Genomic DNA, 27,408 nt, shown 5'->3' on the forward strand with positions numbered 1-27,408 from the left:
GACATGATTTCTAAGGTGGAAACGGACTCTCTCGTAGCTGACCCAATTTTACGATCCAGCGATACAACTAACGTGGCAACGCCAATGGGCATGACTTTCCTTCCTAATCGTAATTGACAAGAACGGCAGGTCTCAGAGGGGATCAGCGCGGTCACTGAGATGACTGCTGTTCTGCTTTTCTGCCATTAGTTCAACAGAAAACACATTTTCACCTCTTTGTAGAGCATCCTTCATGCACAGAAAAGCACAGGCTGAGAACATACAACTTCTTTGCAGCTTTTTGTTCCTAAAATTTAAACTTACTCTCTCCCATGTTCCATTAGGATGTGACTGTTAGGAAGGCCTTTGTGTACCTTCTGGTCCATTTAATAGGCTAGTCTGCAGTTTTGCTTACTCTCAGGGGCCCGTTGCTGAGGAGGATGTAGGACAACCAGCGAACTTTAAAAAATGTGAACATATCACCTGTGTTGAAGTATGGAAACAGGTTATAAAGACACATCCTACAAAGAGAGCCCTATGGTAAAATGAATCACTGCTGGGAAAGCAGAGACATAATTGCACTCCAGAGAGTAAAAGACATTGTGTGGCCTCCTCAGCAGAAATTCAGCACCCTTTTGGAAAATCTGATAAATTTCCCAGTTTCCCACAGAGAAAACGACAGAGAATTTAATGAGAAACACATTGGAACCAGACCTGTCACTGATTGATTACGTATTCACTAATCTCTCTGTAGGGTACAGAGAAAGTTGGTCTTCTCTGAGAGAGTTTATCTGAGTTAAAGGAAGGAACAAATTACCAGAAAGAAATGTCTTCACTCTCCCACTGATACCTGCTGACATCCCACTGGACTGCTTGTTTGAATTCCAAATAGTGAGAGCATCAGGGTTTGTGTAGTAAGCTATTGTTTTGATGACCAATTACATTGAAGTTTCATACAGTGGGTGATTTATTGGTACTTAAATGCAGCTTTCAAGTGCCTGATATTTTTAGTTTGGACTCGGGATTTGTGTTTGAGAAGTCCAAGTATAGTGAGGGGTAGCATGTGTTCTTATTCTTGCAGGATTCTGTGCCACTTCGTATGTGGCATGAACTTCTGTCATCATTACCTTCATTAAATCCATTCTATAAGCATTTTTGAACACTTAACATACGCCAGGAAGCTATAGGTAAATACAATTACATACCAAGTTCTGGAGTAAGTAGAATATCCCATAGGCTTCACAGAGTCTTTAAGTCAGAGGGACATGCCATTCAAAATTGCTATCAGCTAAGAGCATTTCTTAAGTTCTTTTGATTAGCCGGAACTTGGATTGGGCAATGTACAAGGACAGATGTATTCCCTCCAGTATTCAAACTCTGAGTGTCCACTGAAGTTAGCATTCACGAAGAGTGCACTGAACAAGTATGGAGCAAATAAAGGAATATTTCACTAGTTGGATGCCTTGTGCAAAGCAGGATCTCAGAAAACACAGAATAATCGGGAAATAAGGCCATGATGAGGGAACGCATGTCATGAGCTGTACGGATTTGCAGGAGTGGTGTCAAGATCAGATTACTCATATTTGTGACTTTCTAGAAGGCTTCATGGGGAAAGTGGGATTTCATTCAAAACAGATATGTTCAAGAATTACATGTTTAATAAGGTCTTAGAACTACTGATTATCAACAATGATACTACTCTTACCATTCCCTCTGGATTAATTCAAATTTGCAAAGTCCTTTGTAAAATGCTAAGCCCAGAGTTGATGCCATTTTGTAAATCTCTGGATCCAATCTCACACTTGGTTGTTTTTTTTTTTTGTTTTGTTTTGTTTTTCTTTTTCTTTTTTAATCCCAGACAAGGCCTTTAAAAAATATCTCTGTATGGGGCACCTGGGTGGCTCAGTCAGTTGAGCATCTCCTTATGGTTCAGGTCATGTTCCCAGGGTCTTGGGACCAGGCCCCACATTGGGTTCCCTGTTCAGCGGGGAGCCTGCTTCTTCCTCTCCCTCTGTCTCTCCCACATCCACTCATGCTCCTTCTTTCTCTCTCTCTCAAACAAAATCTTAAAAGATACAAATATCTATGTTGATCACTTCATTGAACATCTTTTTCATGTGATTACCCACTATAATCTGGACACTGATTTTTAGTTTTATCTGAAAAGGAACCATGTCCTTTTTTTGGTACCTCAACGTTTTAAGACTCAACAATCCATGACAAAGCTGAAAAATATGTTAAAGACCATATGGTGGACAATGAAATGAGGCAGAATGACTTGCAAATATATGGCAGAGTCAGAAAAACAATAATTTAATAAAATAAAAAGTATGCAAGAGCTCTTGATTTCTAATCACTATTTTTATTACATAAAATTGCTTAAAAACTGATGGATGATTTGTAGCTAAGTTGTCTCGTGGTGTATCTGAATGTTGTTTGTGATTCTCAGATGTAAAAGTGCCAACACCAGTTCAGCTCAGGCTGGTTTTTCCTCCCCCTCTCTCCTGAGACTTTCCAACACGCAAAGTGAGATGGAGGGGCTAACTCTTTTCTTTGACTAATAAATTATATGACAATCTTATCTCAAAAAGTAGCTCACAATTGGACTTATTGCTAAAAGACAAAAACTGATGAGTCCTGTTCTTTTATTTAAAGTTTCCTTCTCTCAAAACTTTTTATTTTAAAGATTTTTTAAAATTTATTTGACAGAGAGAGCTCAAGCAGGGGGAGTGGTAGGCAGAGGGAGAGGGAGAAGCAGGTTCCCCGTTGATCGAGGAGCCCCATGTGGGGCTCCATCCCAGGACCCTGGGATCATGACCTGAGCTGAAGGCAGACACTTAACTGACTGAACCACCCAGATGTCCCAAACCAATGATCTTTTTTAAAAGTTTTGAGAAAGGGTGCCTGGGTGGTTCAGTTAGGTAAGTGCCTGCCTTCAGCTCAGGTCATGATCCCGGGGTCCAGGGATGGAGCCCCACATGGGGCTCCTCGATCAACGGGGAGCCTGCTTCTCCCTCTCCCTCTGCCTACCACTCCCCCTGCTTGAGCTCTCTCTGTCGATTCAATAAATAAGATCTTTAAAATAAATAAAATAAAAAGATCATTGGCTTAAAAATAGATTTCACATGATCAAAATTGAGATGTAGCAATGAAAAAATCTTAAAGGACATGTAGAATTCCTTTGACAAATTATTTTTGGTTGTTTCTCAGTGCAGCCATGCCTGCAATACTCTTTTAATTAAAAAATTAACTGTACAATTATTTTCTACAACTGTAAAAATGGTGCCAGGATTCAAGGTTTTGGTTTGTGTAATATTTTCATTTTGTTGTTGAAAATGTGGGAAGTCCTAGCTTAGTTCCTCTGTCCTTTGGAAGGGTAAAAAATGTTAATGTAAGAAAATTATTTAGTTTTCTATTTCAAGATCAATTTTATAGAAAATTCATCTACCAGATATATGGTGTTTTATTTTCAGGGATAAGAGGAAAAAGCATCTAAAACAATATAATTATTATATTCAGAAATAAATTTTGGCATTATCCTTTATTGTCATCACATGACTTTGAACTGCTGGCCCACTATAACTCAGTAAAAGAATGCAGATAATTTATATACACCCACACTCTCAAATTAGTTTCTTTAGAAGGAAGTGACAGTATCATTTGTGAAATAAAAATCAGTGTTATTACATCTTATTGGAAACCTATACTTAACTTCTATAGATGTTCCAAATAAAGACTTTCTTAAATTAAACATAATATAACTAATAATACTGAATTGTCAATCAGAAGGTATTTGCCATCTCTCTTCTAGGCAAATTAGGTTCTAAATTTTAGCGCCAAATGCATAGAATTTTTTAGATAAATATAACCGTGATTAAACAACTTCATTTGATGTTAGATGGGCCAAGTTACTTGAAAATTATCAAAACAACGTAAGCAAAGACCCCTCCCATCAAAAGTTATAGGTATTAGTAAGGAGTTCTATTTATGCATGTTTTCTGTACATGAGTTCATTTAATTAATTAATTTGGGTAACTTTAAGCTTCAGCGAGCATTAATTAAATGTAATTGTGTATGGCCAGAAAACTGAAGATAAGTGTAATTTAAATTTTTTTCAAATTTTAGCTTGCCTTTAAATTTTGAAATTAATGAGTCCTGACTTGCATAATATATATTTAGTAACTATCCTATTTTAATTTTCATATACTGATCAAATCAAGCTATTATTTTATGGCTAACATAAACTACCAGCAGCATTAGCCTAATATAATATATGTGTCAATTCAGCATGTTGTTAATCATCATTAATATCATCTCTTCCTTGCCCGTTTAGGAATACGTGTCTACAGTTCTGTTTTACAACTTTAATTCTTCATGTGTACTAAGAACTTAATACACAGTGCACAATTCTTAACAATGTATTAGAATAAACCAAAGAGTTATTTTCAGTTTTCTACTGGGCATATAAGGTGATATGACAGTTGGATAAGAGTTAGACATATTTTGTCTCCAAAGTCTTGTTTCATTTAATTCAAGAGAATTAAAATGTATAAATTAAAGAAAATTTTTGTAGTATTTCATTTTGTATTTTTTAAAATCATGTATTGGATGCAAACAATATTTAGTCAGATTATTGGATTTATAATAAAACACAATACTAGAGTACAGGCATGATATTTTTGTCAATGGGTGATTTCATCTATTAATATGTGTATACTTTGTTTCCATTAAAAAAAAAAGCAAACTGCTTAAGTAGTAGTAAGTTCAATTGTGATAAATTTCAACTTTGCATTTGTGCACCAAAATAAACCATACCTTAAAAAAATTCGCCAGCATCCTTTAAAAGAAAAGAAGCATGTTTAACTATCAGACACAGGTTTTCTGTGAACTCTTTTGCTCTTCCTATGAAAGACATACTTCTAAGCTTTAGCTGTACGTTTTTTATTGGCACATTTCTGAGTATAAACACATTTTATAGACCTCCATAGAAATGATTGCCCAAAAAAACATATAAATTATGTAAATTCTCTTAAGTTAAATTTTCTGTGATTCATGCCCAGCATTCAGTGTCCGGGTTGAGAGTCAAGTGCCATTGTCAATTACCAAGTTCCCAGCCCTGAATTTCCCACAGGGCATGGCCAGTTTTCTAAAAATCTACATCAGAAAGTATCTATTGTAGAGGGCCATCTATTCACTGGAATGGTTACCTTCAAGAGAGCAAACTCAAAGGGCGTTAGGCTGAGTAATAAGAATATTTTTGACAGCGGCACTCGACATGCATGACTGTTACACGATTCATCTCCTTCTGGTCTCCATGTTCTTCTGCTAAGTGGGCTGCTCCCTGTGGCTCTGTACAGTGGGGATAGCAGAGGGTCATACAAGAGGTATTTTAAAGCGCTCTGGTATCATAGTGTGTGCTTGACGGACAGAATAAAATGTATTCCTCCAGCTGTTCAAGAATGAGGGCAGGAGGGGTAGATAGGGAAATGAAGGCAGAATGAGATCCTAGTAAATCCTGCAAACGTAGTGTACCCGGGCCTTGAATTCTCTTCCTTATCTCCAACTTATAACTCCATCCAAAAATCCTTATATTTTCTCCTTAGTCCCAGCCCACGATAGCCCAGCCACCTACAGGGCAGGATTCCACATACTGCCACAAATTTACACACACGCACACACACATGCGCACACACACACAGATCTAAGCTGAATCTTTGGTACCGTTGAAGAGAATTGAAGCATTTTAAGACGAAGAACTAAACTTACATTATCTGAGGTATGGTAAAAAAAAGAAAATAACAATAATAACAAAAATTAAAAGTGCAATGAATAAGAAAAATGAAAAAAATCCACGTTACAAATGGGCTATAAACACATTTATATTCATAAACTGCATTCAAATGGTTATGTCATATTAATTAAAATAAAAAAGTAAGAAAATATGCTCAATGCAGAGGTACTTTTTAAAAAAAAAACCAAAAAAACAAAAACAAAAGTTAATAAAAATATTTCATCTGCATCAAAATATTCTTTGGAAACCAAAAATAAAAATGTATCATGTGTGTTCTTTCAGGTTGATCTGTAAAAGCCGGAAGAGTACGTAGTCCGCGCTGTTGAACTTCCAGAACATACTGGGTGCCAGTAAGCACAGAGCAGAAGGCTTTCCCGTCTTGGGCGCTGAAGCCGTGTGCTCCCCACTTTGCACGAAGAATTCCGGTTCAGCTCCTCTCAGAAAACATCTTTGTTTCGGTGGCACTGAAACCCGTGACCTGACTTCGAGACGGTGCAGGAGAGCTGGAGCTGGACCCAATATTCTTCTTTCTCAGAGTCGTCAGCACAGCCCTGGAAGCTCCCGAGGGAAGGCCTGGTTTTTCCAAGGCCAAGAAGAAGGTTACCCGAAGCGGAACTTGAGTCTGTATTTCACGGTGTTGGGACTCTTCCGAGGGGCAGACACGGGCACCTTCGGCTTGACAGGACTGGGTGGCTTTTTCTTCTCAGGAATGGTGACCGTGAAAGAAAGTTCTGGCTGCTCTAGCTGCTTGAACCTGGGCAGGAAGTGAGTGGAGACGTGCTGGGGTTTGACCCGCGGGCTGCAGCCCCGCTTAGCCTTCCCTCTCTTGTTGAGGGCCACGTACCACTCCCGGCCCGCAGGCTCAGTTCTGTGTATCGCCGAAGCGTAGGTGTTATAGCTGTTTTCTTGAAATCGCTCCCTGAACTTGCAGTCATCTGTAAATCTGGCCTAGGGAGAGAAAAGAAGAAACTGAAGCAGTAATACTATTTTCAGCACGCAAGAAAACGAGGCCTTACACTGTGAAGAAAACCGAGAATTCCGGATGGAAGGCCTCCTCCTCCATCCATTCTCGTAAAGGCCCATCGCTTCTTTTAAAAGGTTGCTTTAAACTACTACTTTTCGTTTCTACCTCCCTACTTGATTCATTTTTGGAATGCTGCTTTCAGTTTACTATGTTCTTAGCGCAATAATATCAATGCATATAAAAAGGCTAACAGGAACTCTTAGTATATTGAAACTCTGTTACGGTTTTTAAACTACTTTGAGATTGGCAGTGAAAGAATTAGCTTCTAAAATTTTAAGTTATTTTTCCCCCTCTTAAGCCATTAAGAAAATAAATAGAACTGAATTACTAAGGAACAATTGCCTGGTAAAACATGAATTCATGTTCAGAGAAATGGGGTCATATTATTCCTTTGAAACAAGGATACATTTTTCAGTGTTGTCAGTGTGATTCATGGTGCTGAGAGAGGGGTAGCATATGGCCCTATTAATATTGCATGTGTTCGAGTTCTTCAGGAAAAAATATATCTTCACACAGTGACTCAGGAGAGAATATTCGATGCCAAGAAGAAAAAGTTACTTTTGGAGTCATTAGCAATACTTCATCCAGATCTCTCTCTCCCTCTCCAGACACAGACACACTGACACACACACACACACACAATGTCTGCCCTTGAAATGTTCCCAGAATAGCGGAAAAAGCAGACAAGTAAGTGTCCATCACGGTGAGGCTTGATAGCGGACTTATGATCACAGTCTGCAGAGGGTACAATGACAGCACAGAGGAAGGGATCCAGGAGGCTGGAGGTGGCCGGGCAGAGGGCCGAGAAGTCTTCTAGAAAAGATGACATTTGAGCTGAGTCTTCAAGCACAACAAGATATTAGTAACGCAGGTGACATGAGAAAGGGTTCTCAGAGGTGAAACAGTGTGTCCACAGGTCAGCAAGACACTACTATAGGTAGCAACTTCCACAGGTAGTAGCAAGTAATGGAGGTAGTAATCCCACAGGATGTGTGGTAGAAGAAGAGGAGGTCAGGCTGACACAGTTGGCCAGGGAGAGCTCTGAAGATGCATCGTTTGCCATGCTTGTCCTGCTGATGGTTTTCTCTTTACTGTGTACTTAGTGAAATAATACCAATATTTATAAAAACGACAGGAGGGGCGCCTGGGTGGCTCAGTGGGTTAAAGCCTCTGCCTTCGGCTCAGGTCATGATCCCAGGGACGTGGGATCGAGCCCCGCATCGGGCTCTCTGCTCAGCAGGGAGCCTGCTTCCTCCTCTCTCTCTCTCTGCCTGCCTCTCTGCCTACTTGTGATCTCTGTCTGTCAAATAAATAAATAAAATCTTTAAAAAGTAAAAAAAAAAAAATAAAAATGACAGGAACTCTTAATATATTTAAATTCTGTTACTGTTTTTAAATTACTTTGAAATTTTCACGTAAACAATTCACTGTTAGCAGAAGATTCTGTTGAGGAATTAAAGGAAAATGTATGGGGCAAAAGCATGAACACAGAGACAGATATGCAATCAAATGTCAATCTTGCCCATCGAGGGCAAGCTTTAGGCTCCTTATCCACAATCCTTATCCATAGGGCTATTGGGAGCACCAAAATATTTTTCTAGGGAAAAGATGGGTGGCTTTCCTCAAATGCGAAAGAGGCTAAAAGTCCCAAAGAATAAGGATTCCTATCCTAGACCAGACCACCAGGTTTCACAGTGGCGGGGAGCCCCATTATCTAGAGTTCCTGGGTTTGTGAGCACCAAATATGCTGATGTCTGTAGAGAAAAACACAAAATATATATGAGATATCCTTTTCATACCAGACCAAGAAGTACTACACTGGAATTAAGAGTTCTTTTTTTTTTTTTTCTTGCTTTTTCTAATAATGCCATGCTTTTCTCTCAGCATCTGAAAGTCAGAACACGGCAAGGCAATCTACGTAGATCCACTCTTGGTGGTCACATGAATTTGTTGGCTTGTGCAAAGCACTGATGATACTGGAAGACAAGCGATTTCAGGGTGCTTCCGACAGCTCCCAGCAGCATGCCGACGTTCTGTACGACACTTTGCCCAAGTTATTTACATTCAAGCATAGTTCAGTCAATAAGGCTCTTTATTGGAAGGCCAGGAACTTACAGCCGCGGGACGCGGGTGTTTTCAAGAACCACCACCTATGGCGTTCCTCGAATCCTGACGTCCCTACCAGCCTATGTCTAGGTCAAGGGCACAGTGCTGATGTCTCTGTACAACAGGACGCACTTACTGTTCCTATTTTTTATTAAAAAGACTTTCTTACAAGTCAATGTAGATTTTTTTTAATAGCTTGGCTTTTAAAAGGGCGTAAATGCTGTCGCATTTCATTTGATAATCCTAAAGTCTTATTTTAAAATAAAAGCTATAGCCATCTGTAATGTTTTCTGCTGCATAGAAGGACACACATTTTAGAAAGGCATATGGGGCTTCATCAAAGAGAGTAGCGGGTATATTTACCCTGCCTCATATTTTTTTTTTCAAATGTGCTTGAAAACATTTTTAAAAATTTATACATTATACCTTGACCTGACTTTACTCATGTTTGACAAAAATCCATTTTCCTGAAAAAGGATAGCAGTGATTGCTTTGTTCAATGTTGACTTTTTTTTTAAAGTGTACTGCAGTATTTAACCTTTCCTTTGCCGACACACACACACACACACACACACACACACACACACACCCGCGCTGAATTTAACTTACAGCAATCCCGTCTTAGAGCCTTCATATGGGTGGAAGCCCCCCAGTTCCACCCGCTCAAATTATTCTGTCTAAAACCTTCTTCTTTCCCTCCTTAGGATTCATGTTCTTCAGCTCTTAAGAGGAAAGAAGCCTCTTTGGGCTCTAGATTTTCCAAGGGTCACTGACTGTCACCGGGGGCAGAGGTGCCCTGAATCCGAGGACCCACACACTACGGGATACCCCACTACCTTTCCGGCCCCCACATGAGAGTAGGAGTGAAGGCACTCAGACTGTTTTGGCTTTCTCAATGGACTTCTAAATTCGTGTTTTGTCTGAAAAAGTCTTCCAGCTGCGATGGAACAGAACCATCTGAAACAAACCCTTCTGTGAATTTTTTCATCAGGAGATCTAGTTTCTTCTTGAGGAGCACGACTCCTGGCCTTGTTCAGAAACGACGGTGGCCCTAACCCTAACTTCTGTCCCTCATGTCATGCACGAACCGTTTATATGGCAGAGACTCAGTAAGCAATACGGGTCTTAGCTACAGGTGTTCAAATATACATATGCGTTTACCGTCACACAGTTTCGGATGGTCAGTTTTCCAGGCGGTTTTTAATTTTTTAAATCTCCTTTGAATTATAAGAAGTCCTTTGGCAAAACACATATTTTTTTCAATAATAGAACTACATTATTTTCCTAGATAAAGTGAAGCTGCCAGAAAGACTTTTTCTATAGCGCGGGTGTGAAGTGGAGAGGTGAATGAGATTTCAGGTAAGCTACTGAACTCAGGAGCCCCATGGCCGCAATGAGCTAGCACCAGCGGCCATCGCAAAACCGAACACTAAAATGGTCCTAAAGAACCCATATCTATGAAAAAATTCATTTTTACGGGTCTACTCAACAGATGCTTCCCGGCTATGTATCACATGTCAGGCACTCTGCTAGTTGCCACTTTTCCAATGAAAAACAAAACAGACACAGTCCTGTCCACACTCTTTGTTGAATTAAATGATGCGTTTTTCTCCTTAATTTCTCCCTGATCTTGCAAGTGTAAAAACACGTTACATTCAACAGATCATAATTGTAAAATTAAAATGAAATGTTCGGCTAATTTTTATGTAACTTGGTACAGTCCTAATGCAATTTAATATAGTCCTAATGGACAAAACAAATGAAACTTGAACAAATGAAGCTATTTTTTGCTTGTATAGCCTAATTCTTCAGAGGAAGAGAAAGAGTGCCATTAAGGAAAACAAGAAATTTTGGATTAGAAGGACTCTGTGCCTTGTTTCTACTCATCTCTTCCCACAGCGAGAACATACAATGGATGTTTAGAAGAAAGGTCAAATTCAGTTCAAAGAAAGTAAAACTTTGATTAACTGGATATTTTAGAAAAGACTAATTCCGCTTAATTGAAATCTGAGGGTCAAATAAGCCAAACAGAAAATTCTTTCTGAAACATTATTTTTTAAAAGCTTTCTAAAACCTCTTAACATAGTTTCATTCCTTCGTAAATACCCTGGTGTGTGATGATGGAGGATGTCGCCGGGAACGAGCTGCTGTTCTCACTTCATGCAGCAGAAACACGTATGTAGCATGCAGAAAGGGACGGAGAAGAGTGAATCTGGACCTACACCAGTATAGTCCTTGCAGTTTGTGGGGTATTTAATCAATTTTAGTTCTTTTTTTTTAAAGATTTTATTTATTTATTTGACAGACAGAGATCACAAGTAGGCAGAGAGGCAGGCGGCGGGGGTTGGGGGGGAAGCAGGCTACCTGCTGAGCAGAGAGCCCGATGCGGGGTTCGATCCCAGGACTCTGAGACCATGACCTGAGCCGAAAGCAGAGGCTTAACCCACTGAGCCACACAGGCGCCCTTCAATTTTAGTTCTTTATTTTGCTTTGTTTTCTTTGATTTGCCTCCCTCTTTTGAAAAACCTTGTGAAGGAATAATTAACCAAATACAAATAATTACAATGTTATTGTGGGCTACAGCCAATTTATATTATTAAATAATTAAAACATTATTATAGACTGTAATAAAAACAATTATAAACCAAATTGTACTTTAAGCAAAGTTCCCTTACTGCTTGCATCCCTGCGTCTGGTTCCCCTGTCTCCTGTCAGTGCTTCTTGGGTCCCACCCCTGTTCCCACTGATGGGGCTACCCCGGCCAGGTGCCCTTAGCCTAGGCTGTCTTGTGTGGTTGTGCTGAATGTTCCCTGACCAAAGGCGCCCCACCTTTGGTGGTGATTAAAGGCTAAAAGGCAGACCCTGTTCCAACTACTTCCAGAGTACCCCAGCACAGGGCGGCATTCCCCCATAGGGCCGTCTTTTACTCTTGACTACAAAGGTTTCCCAGAGGTCAGTTGCAGCCACACTATGCTATCTCCAGGGCATAGCCTGCTTCCTGCTTTGCACTGACCATCTGTCCATTCTATATCTCTGTTCTTCATCCTGAGTGACCAAGGGAATATATAAGTTGGATTTAATAATAAACCAATGTGGGGCGCCTGGGTGGCTCAGTCGTTAAGCATATGCCTTTGGCTCAGGTCATGATCTCAGGGTCCTAGGATCGAGCCCCACATCGGGCTCTCTGCTTAACAGGGAGCCTGCTTCCCCCCACCACCACCTGCCTCTCTGCCTACTTGTGATCTCTCTGTCAAATAAATAAATAAAAACTAAAACAAAAATAATAATAAACCAGCCTGACATAATGTAATGAAGAAAAACGACCACCGGATTTCTCCCCCTCCAAATTTTACGAATTGAACTAAAATTATTCCGGGAGCCAGTTCAAAATGCAGATTCCCCAGGCCCTATCTGCAGAGGTCGTTTTTAGTAAGTCTAAGGTGAGACCCTGGAATTACGTCATTAACCAGCATCCCGTGTGACCTGATGCAGGGGAGGTAAGAATTTTCTCTCTGATGCTCTTAATAACTCAAAAAGCTGGCCTACTGAGGGCTCCTATGTGCCGGGGAATTTATGTCTCCTGTTTCTCCCTCACAATCATCCCAAGACAAGCAGGATGCTATTATCTAATTCTCTGGTCAGAGAAGGAAAGAAAACAATTCTGTAAAGCCCCATGTTTACCAAGCGCGGAGGTAGGCACCTGTGACTTCAAGCTCCCATCTCCCAACGCCTCAGTGCCAGCTCCTTCACACCACACAAACCCAAGGGCATCTCCTAGACTTCCGTCTAGTCCTACCTGTCTGGAAGTTGCTCCGTGTTAAAATACTGATGAGAAACAATGCCATTCTCCACACCATTGGTGAAACAGAGCACCGTCTCCAGCTTTCGGCTGAAATGGAACTCTGGAGCTGTAAGTCCACTCATCACACCCAGATTTCCTCAATAAAACAGGCTCTCTAGCTAGTTTCACGTAGTGTGAATTTGAGGGAAAACTGGCATTTACTGCAAAGGCCCAGCCCTGAGCCCGTTTTTGAGCCTGAACTAATGGACATTTGGTTTTACTATGTAAGATGAAAGTCCTTAGAGGGCAAGGGGAGTTTCTAGTCAAATGCCTTTGGAGAGCTCAAGGTCTGGACTGGGAGAGTGTAGTGCTTAATGTGTCATTTTTTTTTATGATGATGGTAACTATTGCTCAAGCCTCCATTCCCCCTTTCAGTAAACACGCAGAGCTCTTGGGGCTGCTGACTCCTCCTCACACTGCCCCCAGCGCAGGAAGTCCACTCCAGACTCCCATCCCGGGCCAGCCAGCTGGCACTCTCCGCAACCAGGAAAGGAAGACGTTCTAGTCCTTGCTCAGGGCTGATCAAGCACACATTCCATGCCTGTTTCGTAAACTCTGCAATTAGCTTTCCTTCCAAACATGATCCCCTAAAACCCTGAGAAACAAAAATAATTCTACCACATGCTTCTCTCTGGACCTTTAAAATAAGCTAAAATGTTTTTTCTCCAATAGACAACATGCTATCTTGCATATTTTATGAAAAGGCTGAAAAAAAAACCATGATAACCATCTCTTCCAGGATTTCCGTTTTCTTTAGGGAAAAAACAAGATGCAACAGGGCTCTAAAAGAATTATGAGATTATGATCATAAGAAATCCTTGTCTCGTAAGAGCTTGAGCCTGAGAATTTTGCTTTTGAATTAGGTTCTTTGAAAAAAAGGAAAACTCTGGAGATAAGGGGCTCCTGTGGACACAAAAAATCTGGACCTAAAGGAAAAAAGTGTCCGTGATAAATAGGATTGAGGCTGATCTAAATATCTGAAGGGTCACAGCTGCCTGACCCCGAAATCAGGAAGTCTTCTCCTGAGAAAGGAGACAGGATCATCACACAGCTGTCTCAGAGCAAATTAAGGAGGATCTTTCTTAAATTAAATGGTGAACACTGGGCACCTGAGTGGCTCTGTCGGTTAAGTGTCTGCCTTTGGCTCAGGTCATGATCCCAGGGTCCTGGGATGGAGCCTGCTTGGGCGTCCCTGCTCAACACAGAGTCTGCTTCTCCCTCTAACTCTCCCCCCTTCCCCTGCTAGTGTACCCGCATTCTCTCTCACTCTTAAATTTTAAAAAGTCTTTAAAAAATAAATGCTGAATTTATTTCCTCCCACCCCCAGGCGCTATTCTAGATCTTTCATATGTATTATCTCATTTAAACTGCTCAACTATCACAATAGATGGTTACTTTAGTTTTCCTCTGCTTACAGCTGATAAAACCAAGGAAGAAAAAGATTAGGTAAAAGACTAGGTTTAATTTAACTAGAATGACACAATCTGTGTCGGTAACCCCTGCACTCAAGGTTTCTCACTCCTACATCTGGACCCACCTCAGACAAACCCAGAAGGGCTCTCCGTGGGGATTTCAACAGAGATAAGGAAGCTGAGGAGAGAGCAGGAACAGAGTGAGGAAGGAACAGGAACAGAAAGCAGGCAGAGAGAGACAGCAAGAGAAGCGAGCTCATTTCCACAAGTACCTCAGCCTGGAATGAGTTGAGGAGGGGAGTGGAGTCCCAGCGAAGGCTCTGTCTGACTAACCCTCATGGCTCTTGGGAGGCAGACATCGGCTCCCACCGCAATGATTCCCAGCACACCTTGACAAGGGGAAGACCAGACGCCTTCATCCTTGCACAGAACGCTGAGAACACCTGCACGGTGGTAGGAAGCGGGCTGCACTCGTGCTTGGAATATTCTAGTGAAATTTTGTTTGAACTTCAGTCATCTCCGTGTGCACGTCTTTGTGCACTCGTTCACCTGCATACTTGGTGCCAAGAGAAAATTTCTCTTACTGAATTAAACTTAGCACAAGAAGAACATGAGCACAAATGTTGCCGAGGGGTGACCCATTCCGGGCTCTCTTTCCTGTCTGCCATCTTTGTGTCGCTGATACGGAAGCATTTTCCAAATGAAACACTTCAACGAACAAAGCAGAGCTCACTCCTGCTTTGAAAATTCATCTTGAGAGGCGTCCCCTATGCAACACATCATCATACTGAGTGACCAGCAGGTGTGAAATTCTGTGGTAAGTTCTGCGGGGACCACATCCCCTCTGCTTCTCTAGACTTTAGTCGAGTACTAGAGACACAGAAATAGATGGGGGAAAAGAATCCAAACAGAATTGGGGAAGGGGGTGCAAAGCACAAGCAAAATATTGTAAGGATGCACCACGATATTTATTCTTTGTCATGTAATATGAAAATATTATTATACCTATAAAACAATATGGGGAAAACAATGAAATTGTTTCCAAATAAAACTCAGCATCTTCTTTCAACTAGCTTTTACCTACAAAGCATTATAGCATTTATAGAGAAACAGAGTTCTAGAAGGATGGTTCTGGTTCAACCACTTGTTAACTTGGGAAAAGATTTAACATCTCTAAGACTGCTTCCTCCCCAAATCATGTAATGAGGTAATGTGAATGAAAGAGTTTTTAAAGAACTGTGCAAATACATTGTCTGTGCCTGCAACTCATTCTTAATATTCTAATTGTTACTGTAAAAAATAAGTTGAAAATCTACAATTATTCATGAATATTTCTCAATACAATACGGGAATTACTTTCTCCAGAATTATATGAATGTTTTACATTTTTGGTTCATATTTACTTTATAGATAAAACCCTGAAAGTACCCTATTAATTTTAAATTTTTTCCAGTTTTGTTGAGATATAATTGACATAACATTATGTAAGTTTAAGGTGTGCAACATGACTTTCATATATATGCGTATATACATAGCAAAATGATTATAAAGTTCTCTTTAAATGTCTCTGGGCAGTTATTAATTTAAAGCAGCTCACAAATTACACATTTAATCTTAAAATGTAAAGGTTTTTAGCTTTTTCTGTGATAATGCAATTTTGTGCAAATCAAAACTAAATCAAATAATTATATATAAAGTTACAAGAACAATTTTTCAATGTGTTTAACTAGAAGAAAACAAGAAAGAAACCATCTGGGCATAAAACTGGTAATTGCTAGGATTAATACTATTTCTGAATTCAACTTCCTTAAAAATAAATCACTTTATAATTTAATTAGGTTTCCATCTAAAGAAAAAGCGCTAATAAAAGCTCAGATAAGAGAAAGTGGGCTTGGACAATTGATTTAAAAAAGAATCCACATAATCGTAGGGCTTAGTTTTTCATCTACAGCTCCCCTCAAAGTCATCAGAATGACTTTTATATCAAAGAGCTTCCATGAGTGACAGGAGCAAGACTTGCTTTGTACTGTTTAAAAGTCACTATTCCATGAAATAACTTCAGCCTGCCAAGATGAGGAAGAATAACAGATGCTGTTTTTGCGTTATCTGCATTATTCCAGCCAGCCGTCCTCAGACATTTGGGTCATATTTCTGGAAATTTGGTACTTGCATTTGACAGGGGAATCATGTAACCTCACCTTTTGGCGTGACCTTTCTAACTGGCACAGAGGAGTTCTGTGGCAATTATCCTTAAGCTGGCCCAAGTTTAGCTATTTTTTGCATGTACTAGAGCATAAATCGAATAATTTAAAAGTTAAGATGCTCACCCAAAACAAACCAGTATGAGAAAGTTTCTTTACACGCCCTGCACTTTATTAAGATGTTTAGATTCTGAAAGTGTTCCAATTATTTACAACCTTAAAGTAGCCTGGGGAAAAAGTTCCTGTGTTCAGATGTGTCTGATCACTGTTTTCAATATTCTGCATGTGGATTTTTAAAAATCAAATTTTTTTCATAAAATGGCATGCCCTGCTTGTGCACACTGATGCAGAACTTTGCCCCTGTAAATAAATAATCAAAGTGCGATTACTTTGTGAAAACTGTATTAAAGCTTTCTCACCTCACAAGATGAAGTAGGTAAATCTTTTTATAATTCTTATAATCAGTGATTAAAGAAGTTAGCAAGGGTTTTTGTTTATCTCAATCAACAGGTTTCAGTATCTATTATATTTAGATTACTGTATACAATTAGTATTTACTGAGCACTTACAATGTACCAAATGCTGTTTAAGTTTTAAATGTATTATCTCATTTAATCTTCAAATAAGTATAGAGATAGCTTGAATTCTGCTACCCCCTTGTATTAAGTCACCTTTAGAAAAAGGAAAATTGAAATTTTTACACATTGAAACAAATGAAACTCTCAATGAATTTTTTAAAGATCTGTAAGTAAAAATGAAAAATCGTAAGTTTCAATTGAATACACTCTTAGTTAAAAGTTTCTACATACTTCAAAAACCAGAAAAGCAATATTTCTCCAATTCATTTCGTAAAAATTAGAGAGAATAAGAAGTAAAGGACTAACATTAAATAATAATTGCTTTATAAAAATGATATAATGTGACAAATCTTAGTACACTACAGAAAAAGCATAAATCACTTTTAAGTGCTGTACATAGGGACGAAAACAAGTAAATCAAATCTGTGAGTAGAAAAACCAAGCTAGACATAGTTATTATCTTTACAATGTTTTAATGCTTCCCAAGTAGTGAGTATTTTCAGAAAACATAGAAATCTATAACTTATAAATTGATTACAAAATATATAAGTAGCCTGAAAAACTTTTTCAGTGCAAAATTAGTCTTCATAATTTTAACTATTATTTTTGATGCAACAAAATTATAAAATGAGAGTCCTCAAATGGATAAATTGAATTTCTCTAAGCATGATCAAAATCTTCTCATTATTGATTCCTCTCCACACTTAATGATGTGAAAATATGTTATATTACTTAGACCTAATTTCTGACATCATGAATAGCTTATAAAATTGAATAAGAGTCTGATCTAGTAAATGTGCACACACAATCACCACAAATATGTACATTTTAGTTGTTATATAATATTATCACTTCCATAATATTTCCCTTCAGTTGGACAAATTTTAAGAAATAAATAGTAGCAATCACTTTGAGAGTGCTATTTTCAAATACATTCATCCTTAAAAACTTTTTGTGGACTCTATATTATCTTTTCAAGTGACTAAAATATAAAAATGATTACTTATAAGAACATCTTGGTTAAATGTACATATAATTTAAAAAAAACAAAACATTATGTCCTCTGAGCAAATTGTTCCTCTACCAATGTGGGAAATCACTTTGTTCCATTCTACAAATGTAGAAACTCCGTAACACCTTTAACAAGTATAAAGTGGTTCTACTTACACTTGCGTGGAGTTTTCCTTTTTTTGACATCGCTAAAAATTTGTTGCTGAAAACTCCTCGTATTCCTACAATCCCCTGAGACACAGCAAATATTTCCAAAATACCTAGGATGACAGAAATCCCAAAATAAAACACAGACTCCTCTATATATCATTGTGTAGAATTAAATTTCTACATAGATTCTTTTCATTCTTTATAGCTGTGATTTAAAAAAAAAAAACAGTATTTAACATCCATATCTTTCATGACATTCATTATGTTCAAAAAAAAGTCTAGCATGCAAGTGTTCTCTTAAAATAGCAAATTTTAATATTCAAAAACTTAGTTCTGGTTCATTAATAATTTTTTTTTCCTTACAAATAGGTCACTTTTAGTAAACAGTGTTTACCAACAGAATCTTCTCAATCTTAGTCTTAAATTTTTTCAAACTAATTCTCATCCATTGTTTTCTATCAGAGAAAATACACTGCTTTTAATATTAAATCTCATAAAGTCTGGCCCAAGACTGATATAAACACTGAAAGCCAGAGACAAATTCTACTTATTTACATGAAATAAATCCCTCTCCTCAAATTATAATAACTATACAAATCAATATATACCATATTCAATCATTCAGTGAATAGTTTGTTTAAAGACCACACATAAAAAGATGTTGAAAGCATTATAAATAATTTAGGATTATTGGCTCAAGGAATGTTAAAGCATTATGGTTTGGGACATCCTGCATTTTAAACGGTTTTTCTGGCAAAAAATTTAATGAGGTATTTTATTACATTACTGTTTATATTTAGTATTTCATAGTTAGCATTATCAAGTCCATGTTCCTCTGTCTCCTATAATAATTTGAAAGTCCACATCAACTGTGTCAAGAGAATCACATAGAACAGTTCACACAGTATTTTAAGATAAAATTCATAGTCTGTATATAATTAGAATTCCTGCCTGTTTATCATAAACTCATATATAGTTTATATGAACATGAGAAAAGCATAGTGCTTTTTTGTTAACTGCCCACCTCAAATTGCCAAAAAATTGGTAGGGGAGGACAAAATCTTATAGTTCACTAGAGCTAAGAAGAGACCTAGCCTAGGAAGAAAGAAAGGAAAGAAGAAAGGATGGGAGAAGGGAAGAAAATCTCAACCTTTTAACCTAAATTATTCTGAATATACATACTAAGTAAGATATCTCAATAATATTCTGCTGAATAGAGAAATTCACCGGAAATTTTGAAAAACAGTAACCTCCACCTGCAGTATTTGAAATACATATAAAATTATTCAATTTACCAAAAAGGCAATATTGTGGATACACATATAAATGACATACAGAAATACATATATATGAATACCTTCATTAGGCACTTTTTGCACAATGTGAGTTAGTACCTATAATTGTAGCAAATATTGCTGCTTATTTATTCAACTTGATTTCTTAAAAACACTTGATCAGAAAGTTCATGGGGGGAAAGGGGTAGCCAAAGAACTATTGTCTTTGTTATAAGCATATTTAGTCCAGAGTAAACAAAACACTTCTAGGAAACTGCCACTACCCCTTTATTAGTGGATATTTCTTGAAAACAAAACAAAAACAAAAAACCAAAAAACTACTTGAAAGGGACTACTTTCACTTTTAAGAAGAAATTCCTAAAGAAACTGTCATCTCATTATTTTCTTCAAAACATTTTCAAGATGCTCTCTTCAATAGGTTTGCTGTACAAATTATTTGACTGATGCACACTCAAGGATTTAGAAGCATTACCATTTTATCACATAGTGACGAAGCACACAGAATGCTTTGTAAGGTTAGATACAAGATATGATGTAATACATTGTGATGATGTTATTAGTAAAGCTTTAATAGAACATGATACAAAGTTATATTTCTATCACACTTACAGAATATTAAAAACAGCTTAAGGATTTTAGATATTTGGAAGATGGGGGAAATGTTGTGAATGTTGCTTAAATGTGTTAAAAAATGAGACACCGAAACATGAGAAATTGGCTACGTGTGGAGCAAGAGAAACAAAAGGGCCAATATGGATTGGTAAAAAGGAGAGTTAGTTGGATGTTTCCCCCAATTTACTTATGGTTCTACATTGTTAGTGTTTTTATTCATTCTTTGGAAAATTACTTGGTTTTGTAAATACAAACCTGTGTTTTAATGAAAAAAAATACATGGTAGCGTAAGTGATAGAATTCTTATTGAATGTATCGTTTACAGGCTAACATTTCAGAGGTCAAGACAAAGCCTCCGGAAGTATTTGTTTAAAGCTTCGCCTATGTAAACTATAGCTTCTGACAAGTAATGTATTCTATTTTGAGAAAAACCCACTTTGAGTCACTTGTTTCCTGATACACTCTATGTACATTCTGTGTGTATATGCTATGTAAAATTTACATCATAACAAATTACACAGGGAAGATGAAATAATATATGTAAAGGGTTATTATTTTATTATATATACTGCTTGGTTTCTTTTCTTGCAAGTGCCAGTGTAAAAATGATATATTGCCTGGGAATGAATGGATTTTATAATTTTTTATTTTTTTATTTTTTTAAAGATTTTATTTATTTATTTGACAGAGAGAGATCACAAGTAGGCAGAGAGGCAGGCGGGGGGTGGGGGAAGCAGGCTCCCCGCTGAGCAGAGAGCCCGACGTGGGGCCCTGGGGCTCTATTCCAGGACCCTGGGATCATGACCTAAGCCGAAGGCAGAGGCTTTAACCCACTGAGCCACCCAGGCACCTCTGGATTTTGTAATTTTTTAAAAATTATATTTAATTGAAAGCTTAAAATATACTTTTGCATATATTCTATTTAAAATTATGAAGAATGCAGGAAAGATAAAGATGAGATCAGATGCAATAATTATTTTTTCACATAGGTAACTTTGGTATGATCTTCTAAATCTTAATGTAATTATGATGTAATATTGAGAACGGTATTAAGATCATAATTTCCAACGTAATTTCAACAGTAATTTCACAAGATCTCTTTTATGAGAATGTTGGAGCAAATTCTGCAGTTCAACTCCCTGACCCCACCTCCAAGAGATCACACAATTATTGATTTTACTATACCAAATCTCAGGAAGGCACTAAAGAATTCTATATAATATTTTAAACCCTCATGCATTAAATCACACATATATAAATCCCAGAAAACATTTCTCTAAAACTAAATTTTTCTCAACTTCAGTAATTTCCTGACTCTTTTTAGAGCCAGTAATAATAAATTTTATGAGAATTTACAATTCCCATTATGGATGCCAAGATAGTATCCCTAAGCAAAATTGTGGAAGGCCAAGTATATCTCATAGATCAGATAGTCAATGAATGTTCACTAAACTGAATTTGACCTTCTCACAACCTCTGTTTCCTTTTTCAGGACACCCCATGTGCACACACGTATGGACACACATTTTACTCTCCTGCAATTCTGGCCTTCTGCTTGGGGAGTCAAGCAGGGTAATTACTTCCCATTAGAGTGCTAGTGACAATGTGTTATCTTTCTTAGGGTGTTAACGTGTAAGAGAATCAAAAGAAAAAAGCAGTACTTAATAGAAAAACACTACTTTCTCTTGGTGGAATTTGAGGGTTGACATCTAGATTGAAGGAGGCAAGAACTTATCCACACATTGTCTAATCCACTACTTACAAGCATAGACATGCATTACAAAGTAAGTTTATTTCACCAAGAGAATATATGTCTAGATTTTTTTTAACCTTTGTCCTCTCCAGATTTTTTTTAATACTACAGGACTCTATTAATGATGGTTGATAAAGTCATGTACACTTTTCCCTTTTCTCTTTTCTTAGTGAATGGCATACAAGACACAGATACCTGTATTCAGAAGCTTTCAACAGCTCATCTGAAAATCCTCAAAGAAAATAATTCAAAACTGAAGTTTCTCTACTTGCATTCACACAGCAACAGATATGCTGTACCATTATCAAATCTGAGTCTTGAAATACCCAACTTAGCAGTTTTCAGTGATTAAATTAGTAACAGAAATCTTTCATTTGAGTTTTTCTGCTCAGTAGATATAGCTATAGATTTAGCTAGGCTTGGGGGACTACTTAAAAGGTTGACTCTACATGACCCCAAAATTGATAGTGAATTTAGATTTTCAAAAATTAATAAAACCAAGGGTTCAGTTCAGTCAGAATATATGATTGGAATTTTCATATTTTATGTGAACACTTTGGCTTTGTGCAACCATGGTCTTCAACTTTAGCTGCCTGAATGGATAATTACTTGACTGCCTGTTCGTCAATGGCCCAGCATAAGTCAAGAGAAGCATTGAAACTGAACTTGGAAGTGTATAAATTAAAGCAAAACCTTTGTTTCTATTCAACAGCGGGATTTTATCATCTGCCTTGTTTGTCCATCTTTCTTAATCCTTCCCTAGTATTTCTTCATACTAAGAGTATGAAGACTGACTTATTTTTCTGTCTCCAAAACCTAGAATAAATACTGTGTAAGAGAAGCTAAGAATATATTAAGTGGTGTGCCTTAACTAAATAAATTGTGTTTCCAAATCTATGGTCAGAGTATACTTCTGATGGTAAAACTAGAAGATATTCAGTTTTCAGAAATGTTAGTATCAAATGATAGTTATATGCATCTCTTCTGACAAACATTACAGAAAATTACTGAGTTTAAAAGAACCTGTTAGAAGGCAGTTTGACTAAAAAAAGAAGAAGAAGGCGGTTCGATGGCAAGGTTTTGACTGTTTTCTGAAGTAGCACATATTATGCTGTAACCAAAGGAATGTAAGTTTTCTATCATTGCTAACTCACAGACAGTAAAATGAGATGGTGAGGTAAAACTCTGGTGTGTCCTCTGTGGTCCTCTTTGGTCCCAGCTCTGTGTCTCCTGTGAGACTTAAACAACAAATGTTTCCTTATGTACTCTACCCAACAGTCCATGACCAATGCCTTAGTTCTATGTACGTGTCAGGAAACCGTCAAGTGTTGCTTTCAAAGAAGTGTATGTCCACAATTAGCAGGTTTCTGTTTCTCTTTCACAGTTCTTTGGGGCAGAGGCTTATCTTAGATTTCCAAAGTACATGCTTTCCCACTAAACATGACATATTTCATAAATTCTCCATCCAGCTGTGGTAGCGAAATCATAGTTAGTAGTATTGGACACCAGACATCACAAAGCAGAAAACCACCAGGACTTAAATATTCAAGTTATGGTTTTCTCTGTGAGAAAAATCTATGGAAGGCAAAAACAAACTAAAAAATCCCCCAACTCCCAGAAGTAATCAAAATATTAAGGCTAATGATGTAGGCAGCCTTTTAAGGACGCACACATGAATGAATGAGTGAATGAATGATGTCGGCCATCGGAAAGACAGATCACACTCTGAAAGGCTATTCTAAACAGGAATGAATGGGGGCACGTGTTAAATTAAGGAAGTTTTATTTAGGTGTTTTTTAGTGAATGTCACTGTTCCTTTCTAGGTATCTTTTTAAAGTGGATTTTAAAATAAAATGTACCTTGGGGCGCCTGGGTGGCTCAGTGGGTTAAAGCCTCTGCCTTCAGCTCAGGTCTCAATCCTGGAGTGCCAGGATCCAGACTCACAACCGGCTCTCTGCTCAGCAGGGAGCCTGCTTCCGATTCTCTCTCTGCCTGCCTCTCTGCCCACTTGTGATCTGTTTCTGTCAAATAAATAAAATCTTTAATAAAATAAAATAAAATGAACCTTGTTAATAGCAATATCGGTCAACGCCTCCTTTAGGTGAATGTATTCTTTGTTGAACTGCTCTCATGTTCCTTCCTGTGCTTTTCTAGAACCTCCCTTCTGGCAAGGCCTAAGTTTCAAAAATCTCTGTCTTTTCCAAGAGAGGAGGGTGAGTATATTGGGAAGGAGTTTGGATTTCAGAGACCACTAGTACATCCAAACCCACCCTAGAGACGTGCTTTTCCCCCCTGAGATCCAACCAGTAGCCTGTTAAATGCTAACTTTGGGTCCTCCCTTGGGAACACAGAAGTTATCTTGTGCTGGTGCTAATTTCCTGGATAAAACTACAAGAACGGAACAGGAAAAGTTTTCCTGTAAAAGAAAGGTGGAAAGATCAGAGTGGGAAGTTGGGTGGGGGGAAATGAGAAAGACAAGTGGAAATACTGAAGTACATGGCGACTCTCGCTGCCCCTGAAATCTCGGGAAGGTCCCCTTCGCCCTAACACGCCTGCCCTTTATGACCCAAGACGGTGAGTTGGTTGATAAGTGTGCGGAGAACCTTAAAACGTAGAAACAGCCTCCTCCACGGAGCGAGTGGTAGGCCCCGGGGCTCGCGGGGGCACACTCGGAAGAGCGCTCTCTGGTTCGGGGCTCCAGGACCGCGAAACAGGCGCACCGCGGGCCGCTCAGCTCGCAGGAGGCGGGGCAGGGGCTGGCGTGGACGCGCACCGCCAGGTCTCCCGCACCCTGCCTCCCGAACCCCCGGGGGCAGCCGTGCCCGCCCGCACCGCTCCCCCGACGTGCACACCTCCAGCCCTGCTTGGCAGGCGGCAGCCAGATTGCCAGCCCCGCCGAGGCGCCCGCGCTCCTCCGGGGGTTAGAGAAGCTCAGTGGCCCGTGGGGTCGTGGATTTGAAACGAAGCAGGTGCCACACACCTGGGAACGAGCTCCCGGGCTGACACTCGACAGCCAGGGGACCGGATGCCGCGCAGCCTTCTGGCCACGCTCCCGCTCCTCCTGGGTATCTCGCAGGCCCCGGCTGTGGGTCTGTCTGTTGGGCTGACCCCTGCCGGATGAGCGATCTGGCCCTACCGAGGAGAAGCCTCGGAGAGATCGTCCCAGTCTCGTGCACACCCCGAGTCTCATCTCTCCAGCAGCTCTGGAGGCAGCGAGAGGAACCCGAGGAGCAGCAGTGACGGGCTGCAAACGCCCGCGGACGGAAGGGAAGAGGGAAGGGAAGAGATGCAGCTAGAGAGAGAACTCAGAAAGAAAATGTCAAACTTTGCTTTAAAAAAAAAAACAAAAAAAAAAACAAAAAAAAACTTAACACACTGTGCACCTGTAAGGAATTGAACCTCCTCTGAGTTTCTTCCAAAATAAGGAACTTTTCCTTAACCGTCCTGGGGAACCAAAGGCTGGCCACTTCCTCACAAGGTGCTGTCACGGTCTCAACGCACTGAACGTTGCTAAACCCAACTTTGAAGTCAGTCACTCCAATGCCCACCACTATCTTTCTCTAAACGTGTCCAGCTTTCCAGACGCCTGTCTTCTTCCCGGCAGCGGCTGTCTTGGTCTCCCCCGCGATACAGTACACATTGCGTATGTATGTAACGTGCAGGTGTGTATATGCCGTGGATATCAATCGGGACACGTGCATGTACAATACATACTGCTCTGGGCTTCCTGGTGGCCGTTGGAGGGGCGGCCTGTGAATGGGATTCTTCTAAAAAAAAAAAGTAACTTCAGTTTTGGGCAAGGAGAAGGGATGCGCTTTGACGCCTCTTGAAAAATGCTAGCCCGGCAAGCAGAAGCGGGAGGTAAACAGAAACCAAACAAGCAGAAGGACTTGTTACTTCTCCAGGCACAGGCTGGGGCTCCTCTGGGACCCCCCCAAGCGGAAACGAGGTCGCCTGTCCGGAGAGCCCAGCCGCTGGCCGCCTGCGCCGCAGGAATCGCCATTTCTCTAATCCGGAAAGGGGCGCGCGAGCGCGGCCACAGGGACGCATCCGCACCCCGAGCCGCCGGCCGCCCCGGGGCCGCCGGGTCCCGCAGCCCGCGTTCCCTAAGGTGCCCCCGCGGGCCGGGGCAAAACCGCGGTCCCGCCCGAGCCCCCCGCTGCCCGCTCAGGACGCGCTTGGCCGGGCGAGGGAGCAACTTACTTAACATGTTGGCTTCATGGGAGCCGTTGACTTTGCCATCCGGGTAGATCTGCAGATGGAAGCCGATGCCCACTCTGCAGTACAGGCTGCCGGTCCGGCGCCCCGAGGGGCTCCACTGGAAGCTGCTCTGCTCCAAGCCGCCGCCTCGGTTGCCCGGAGAAGCGCCGGGGGAGGGGGAGGCGGAGGACGAGGAGGAAGACGTCGTGCCCCTGCCGCTCCGGCTGCTGCGGGCGCCTCCCGGGCTCCGACCGGCGGCAGCGGGTCCGGGTTGCCCTTTGGCGGCGACGTGCTTCTCCCCGCGAGCCCAGGCGCTGAGGACGAGGTGGCTGAGGAAGAGGAGGAGGAGGAAGGACAAGCTCATTCTTCCAGCCGCCGGGTGTCTAAGTGCATCTTGTAGGGCTGCTTCTGGGCTCCGTGGCCCCCGCGCGGCTGCGAGCCTCTGGCGCTGCCCCCCTCGCCGCCGCGGGTGGACATAGCCTCGGGGACGAGAGGGAGGGCGGGCGAGAGGCCACGCGAGCGGATCCCGGCGCCGCGGCGGGGATATTTATAACGCCGGTGATCTCACCGCGCGGCGCACGCCCGCGAAGCCTCCCCTCACCCGCCGCTTTGCGCGCTCTCCGGCCGGTGCGGGCAGGGAGCCGCGCGGCCCCGGGGGCGGGGGTGTGCAGGAGGGAGGAGATGGGAGACGGCGAGTGGGAGGGGAAGCCGGGAGGAGAGGAGCTGCGCCCCGACGCTGGGCACGCGCAGACCAGGGCCACGCACCCCAGCAGTTCTCACGCGCCGCCGGCCCCCCTCGCGCTGGAGCGGGTGCCGCGCGGCGTTCGGCTGCGGGCGAGCGTCTGAGTCCTCCGGGGGCAGCAACCGAGATGGGGGGGGCTCTAAGCGTGGAAGTGGGTTCGCGTCCTCGCCCACCTCCGCCGCACGCCTGCGCCCCAGCAACGCACTCTTGCCCACCCGGACCCAGTTTCCAGGCTCCCTTCCCGTCCGCCGGCACAGCCCCCGTGCTGGGAAGCCCCGGGGAACCGAGTCCGGCCGAGAGCCTCCCGGCGCTGCCCAGGGCGCGCAGCGGGGGACCACGCCGGGATTCGCAGCCCAACTTGGGAAGCCTCTGGGCCGCGCGGCAGGAGGAGAAGGCTGGTCTTCTTGCTGCTGTTGTCTCTGATTTATTAAACATCTAAGGCGCGGGTTTATTTGGCATTTAGAGAGCCACCGTGAGCCATCAGGCCACGATTCGAGCTACTCTTCTGTTGGAAACTCTGGATTGCGCTAAACGTTATGCCCGATTTGCATTTCCCTATGGGAAGCTTTCGGTCTGCGTCCGGAGGGGGAGCGGACGCGCACACCGCGCTCGGAGAGGGGCAGGGGGGATTGGGTCTGGGCACCCGCACATGTGGCTGCCTGTCCAGTTGTCCTCTCTCACCCCAAGATCGCCTTGGCAGCAAGGATTAGCTA

General features: G+C 41.1%; 1 protein-coding gene across 3 annotated transcripts; it reads right to left on the reverse strand.

Annotated features, from left to right (window-relative positions):
- Window positions 1-6,370: 6,370 nt before the first annotated feature.
- Window positions 6,371-26,396, reverse strand: FGF5 (fibroblast growth factor 5). Of its 3 annotated transcripts, none has more exons than XM_032861323.1 (3): window positions 25,957-26,396; window positions 18,100-18,203; window positions 6,371-6,718 (listed from the first exon to the last, which is right to left on the reverse strand). In XM_032861323.1, the coding sequence occupies exons 1-3, from the start codon at window positions 26,315-26,317 to the stop codon at window positions 6,371-6,373; spliced, it is 813 nt and encodes a 270-aa protein (XP_032717214.1). In that variant the 5' UTR covers window positions 26,318-26,396. The 3 variants fall into 3 exon arrangements, with proteins under 3 accessions (XP_032717214.1, XP_032717298.1, XP_032717341.1); XM_032861407.1 differs by lacking the exon at window positions 25,957-26,396 and adding an exon at window positions 25,126-25,187; XM_032861450.1 differs by lacking the exon at window positions 18,100-18,203 and having other exon boundaries at window positions 6,596-6,718.
- Between the last annotated feature and the right edge of the window lie 1,012 nt (window positions 26,397-27,408).

Source organism: Lontra canadensis, unplaced genomic scaffold (genome assembly GCF_010015895.1).
Source record: "Lontra canadensis isolate GAN:19392208 unplaced genomic scaffold, GSC_riverotter_1.0 scaffold1, whole genome shotgun sequence".
NCBI lineage: Eukaryota > Metazoa > Chordata > Mammalia > Carnivora > Mustelidae > Lontra > Lontra canadensis.

Coding starts and splice junctions, on each gene's coding strand:
- FGF5 (XM_032861323.1), bottom strand. CDS start 26,317: ATGAGCTTGTCCTTCCTCCTCCTCCTCTTCCTCAGCCACCTCGTCCTC. Junction 18,204..25,956: donor CCATGAAGCCAACATGTTAA/GTAAGTTGCTCC, acceptor CTGTCATCCTAG/GTATTTTGGAAATATTTGCT. Junction 6,719..18,099: donor AAGGAAAACTCCACGCAAGT/GTAAGTAGAACC, acceptor TTCTCTCCCTAG/GCCAGATTTACAGATGACTG.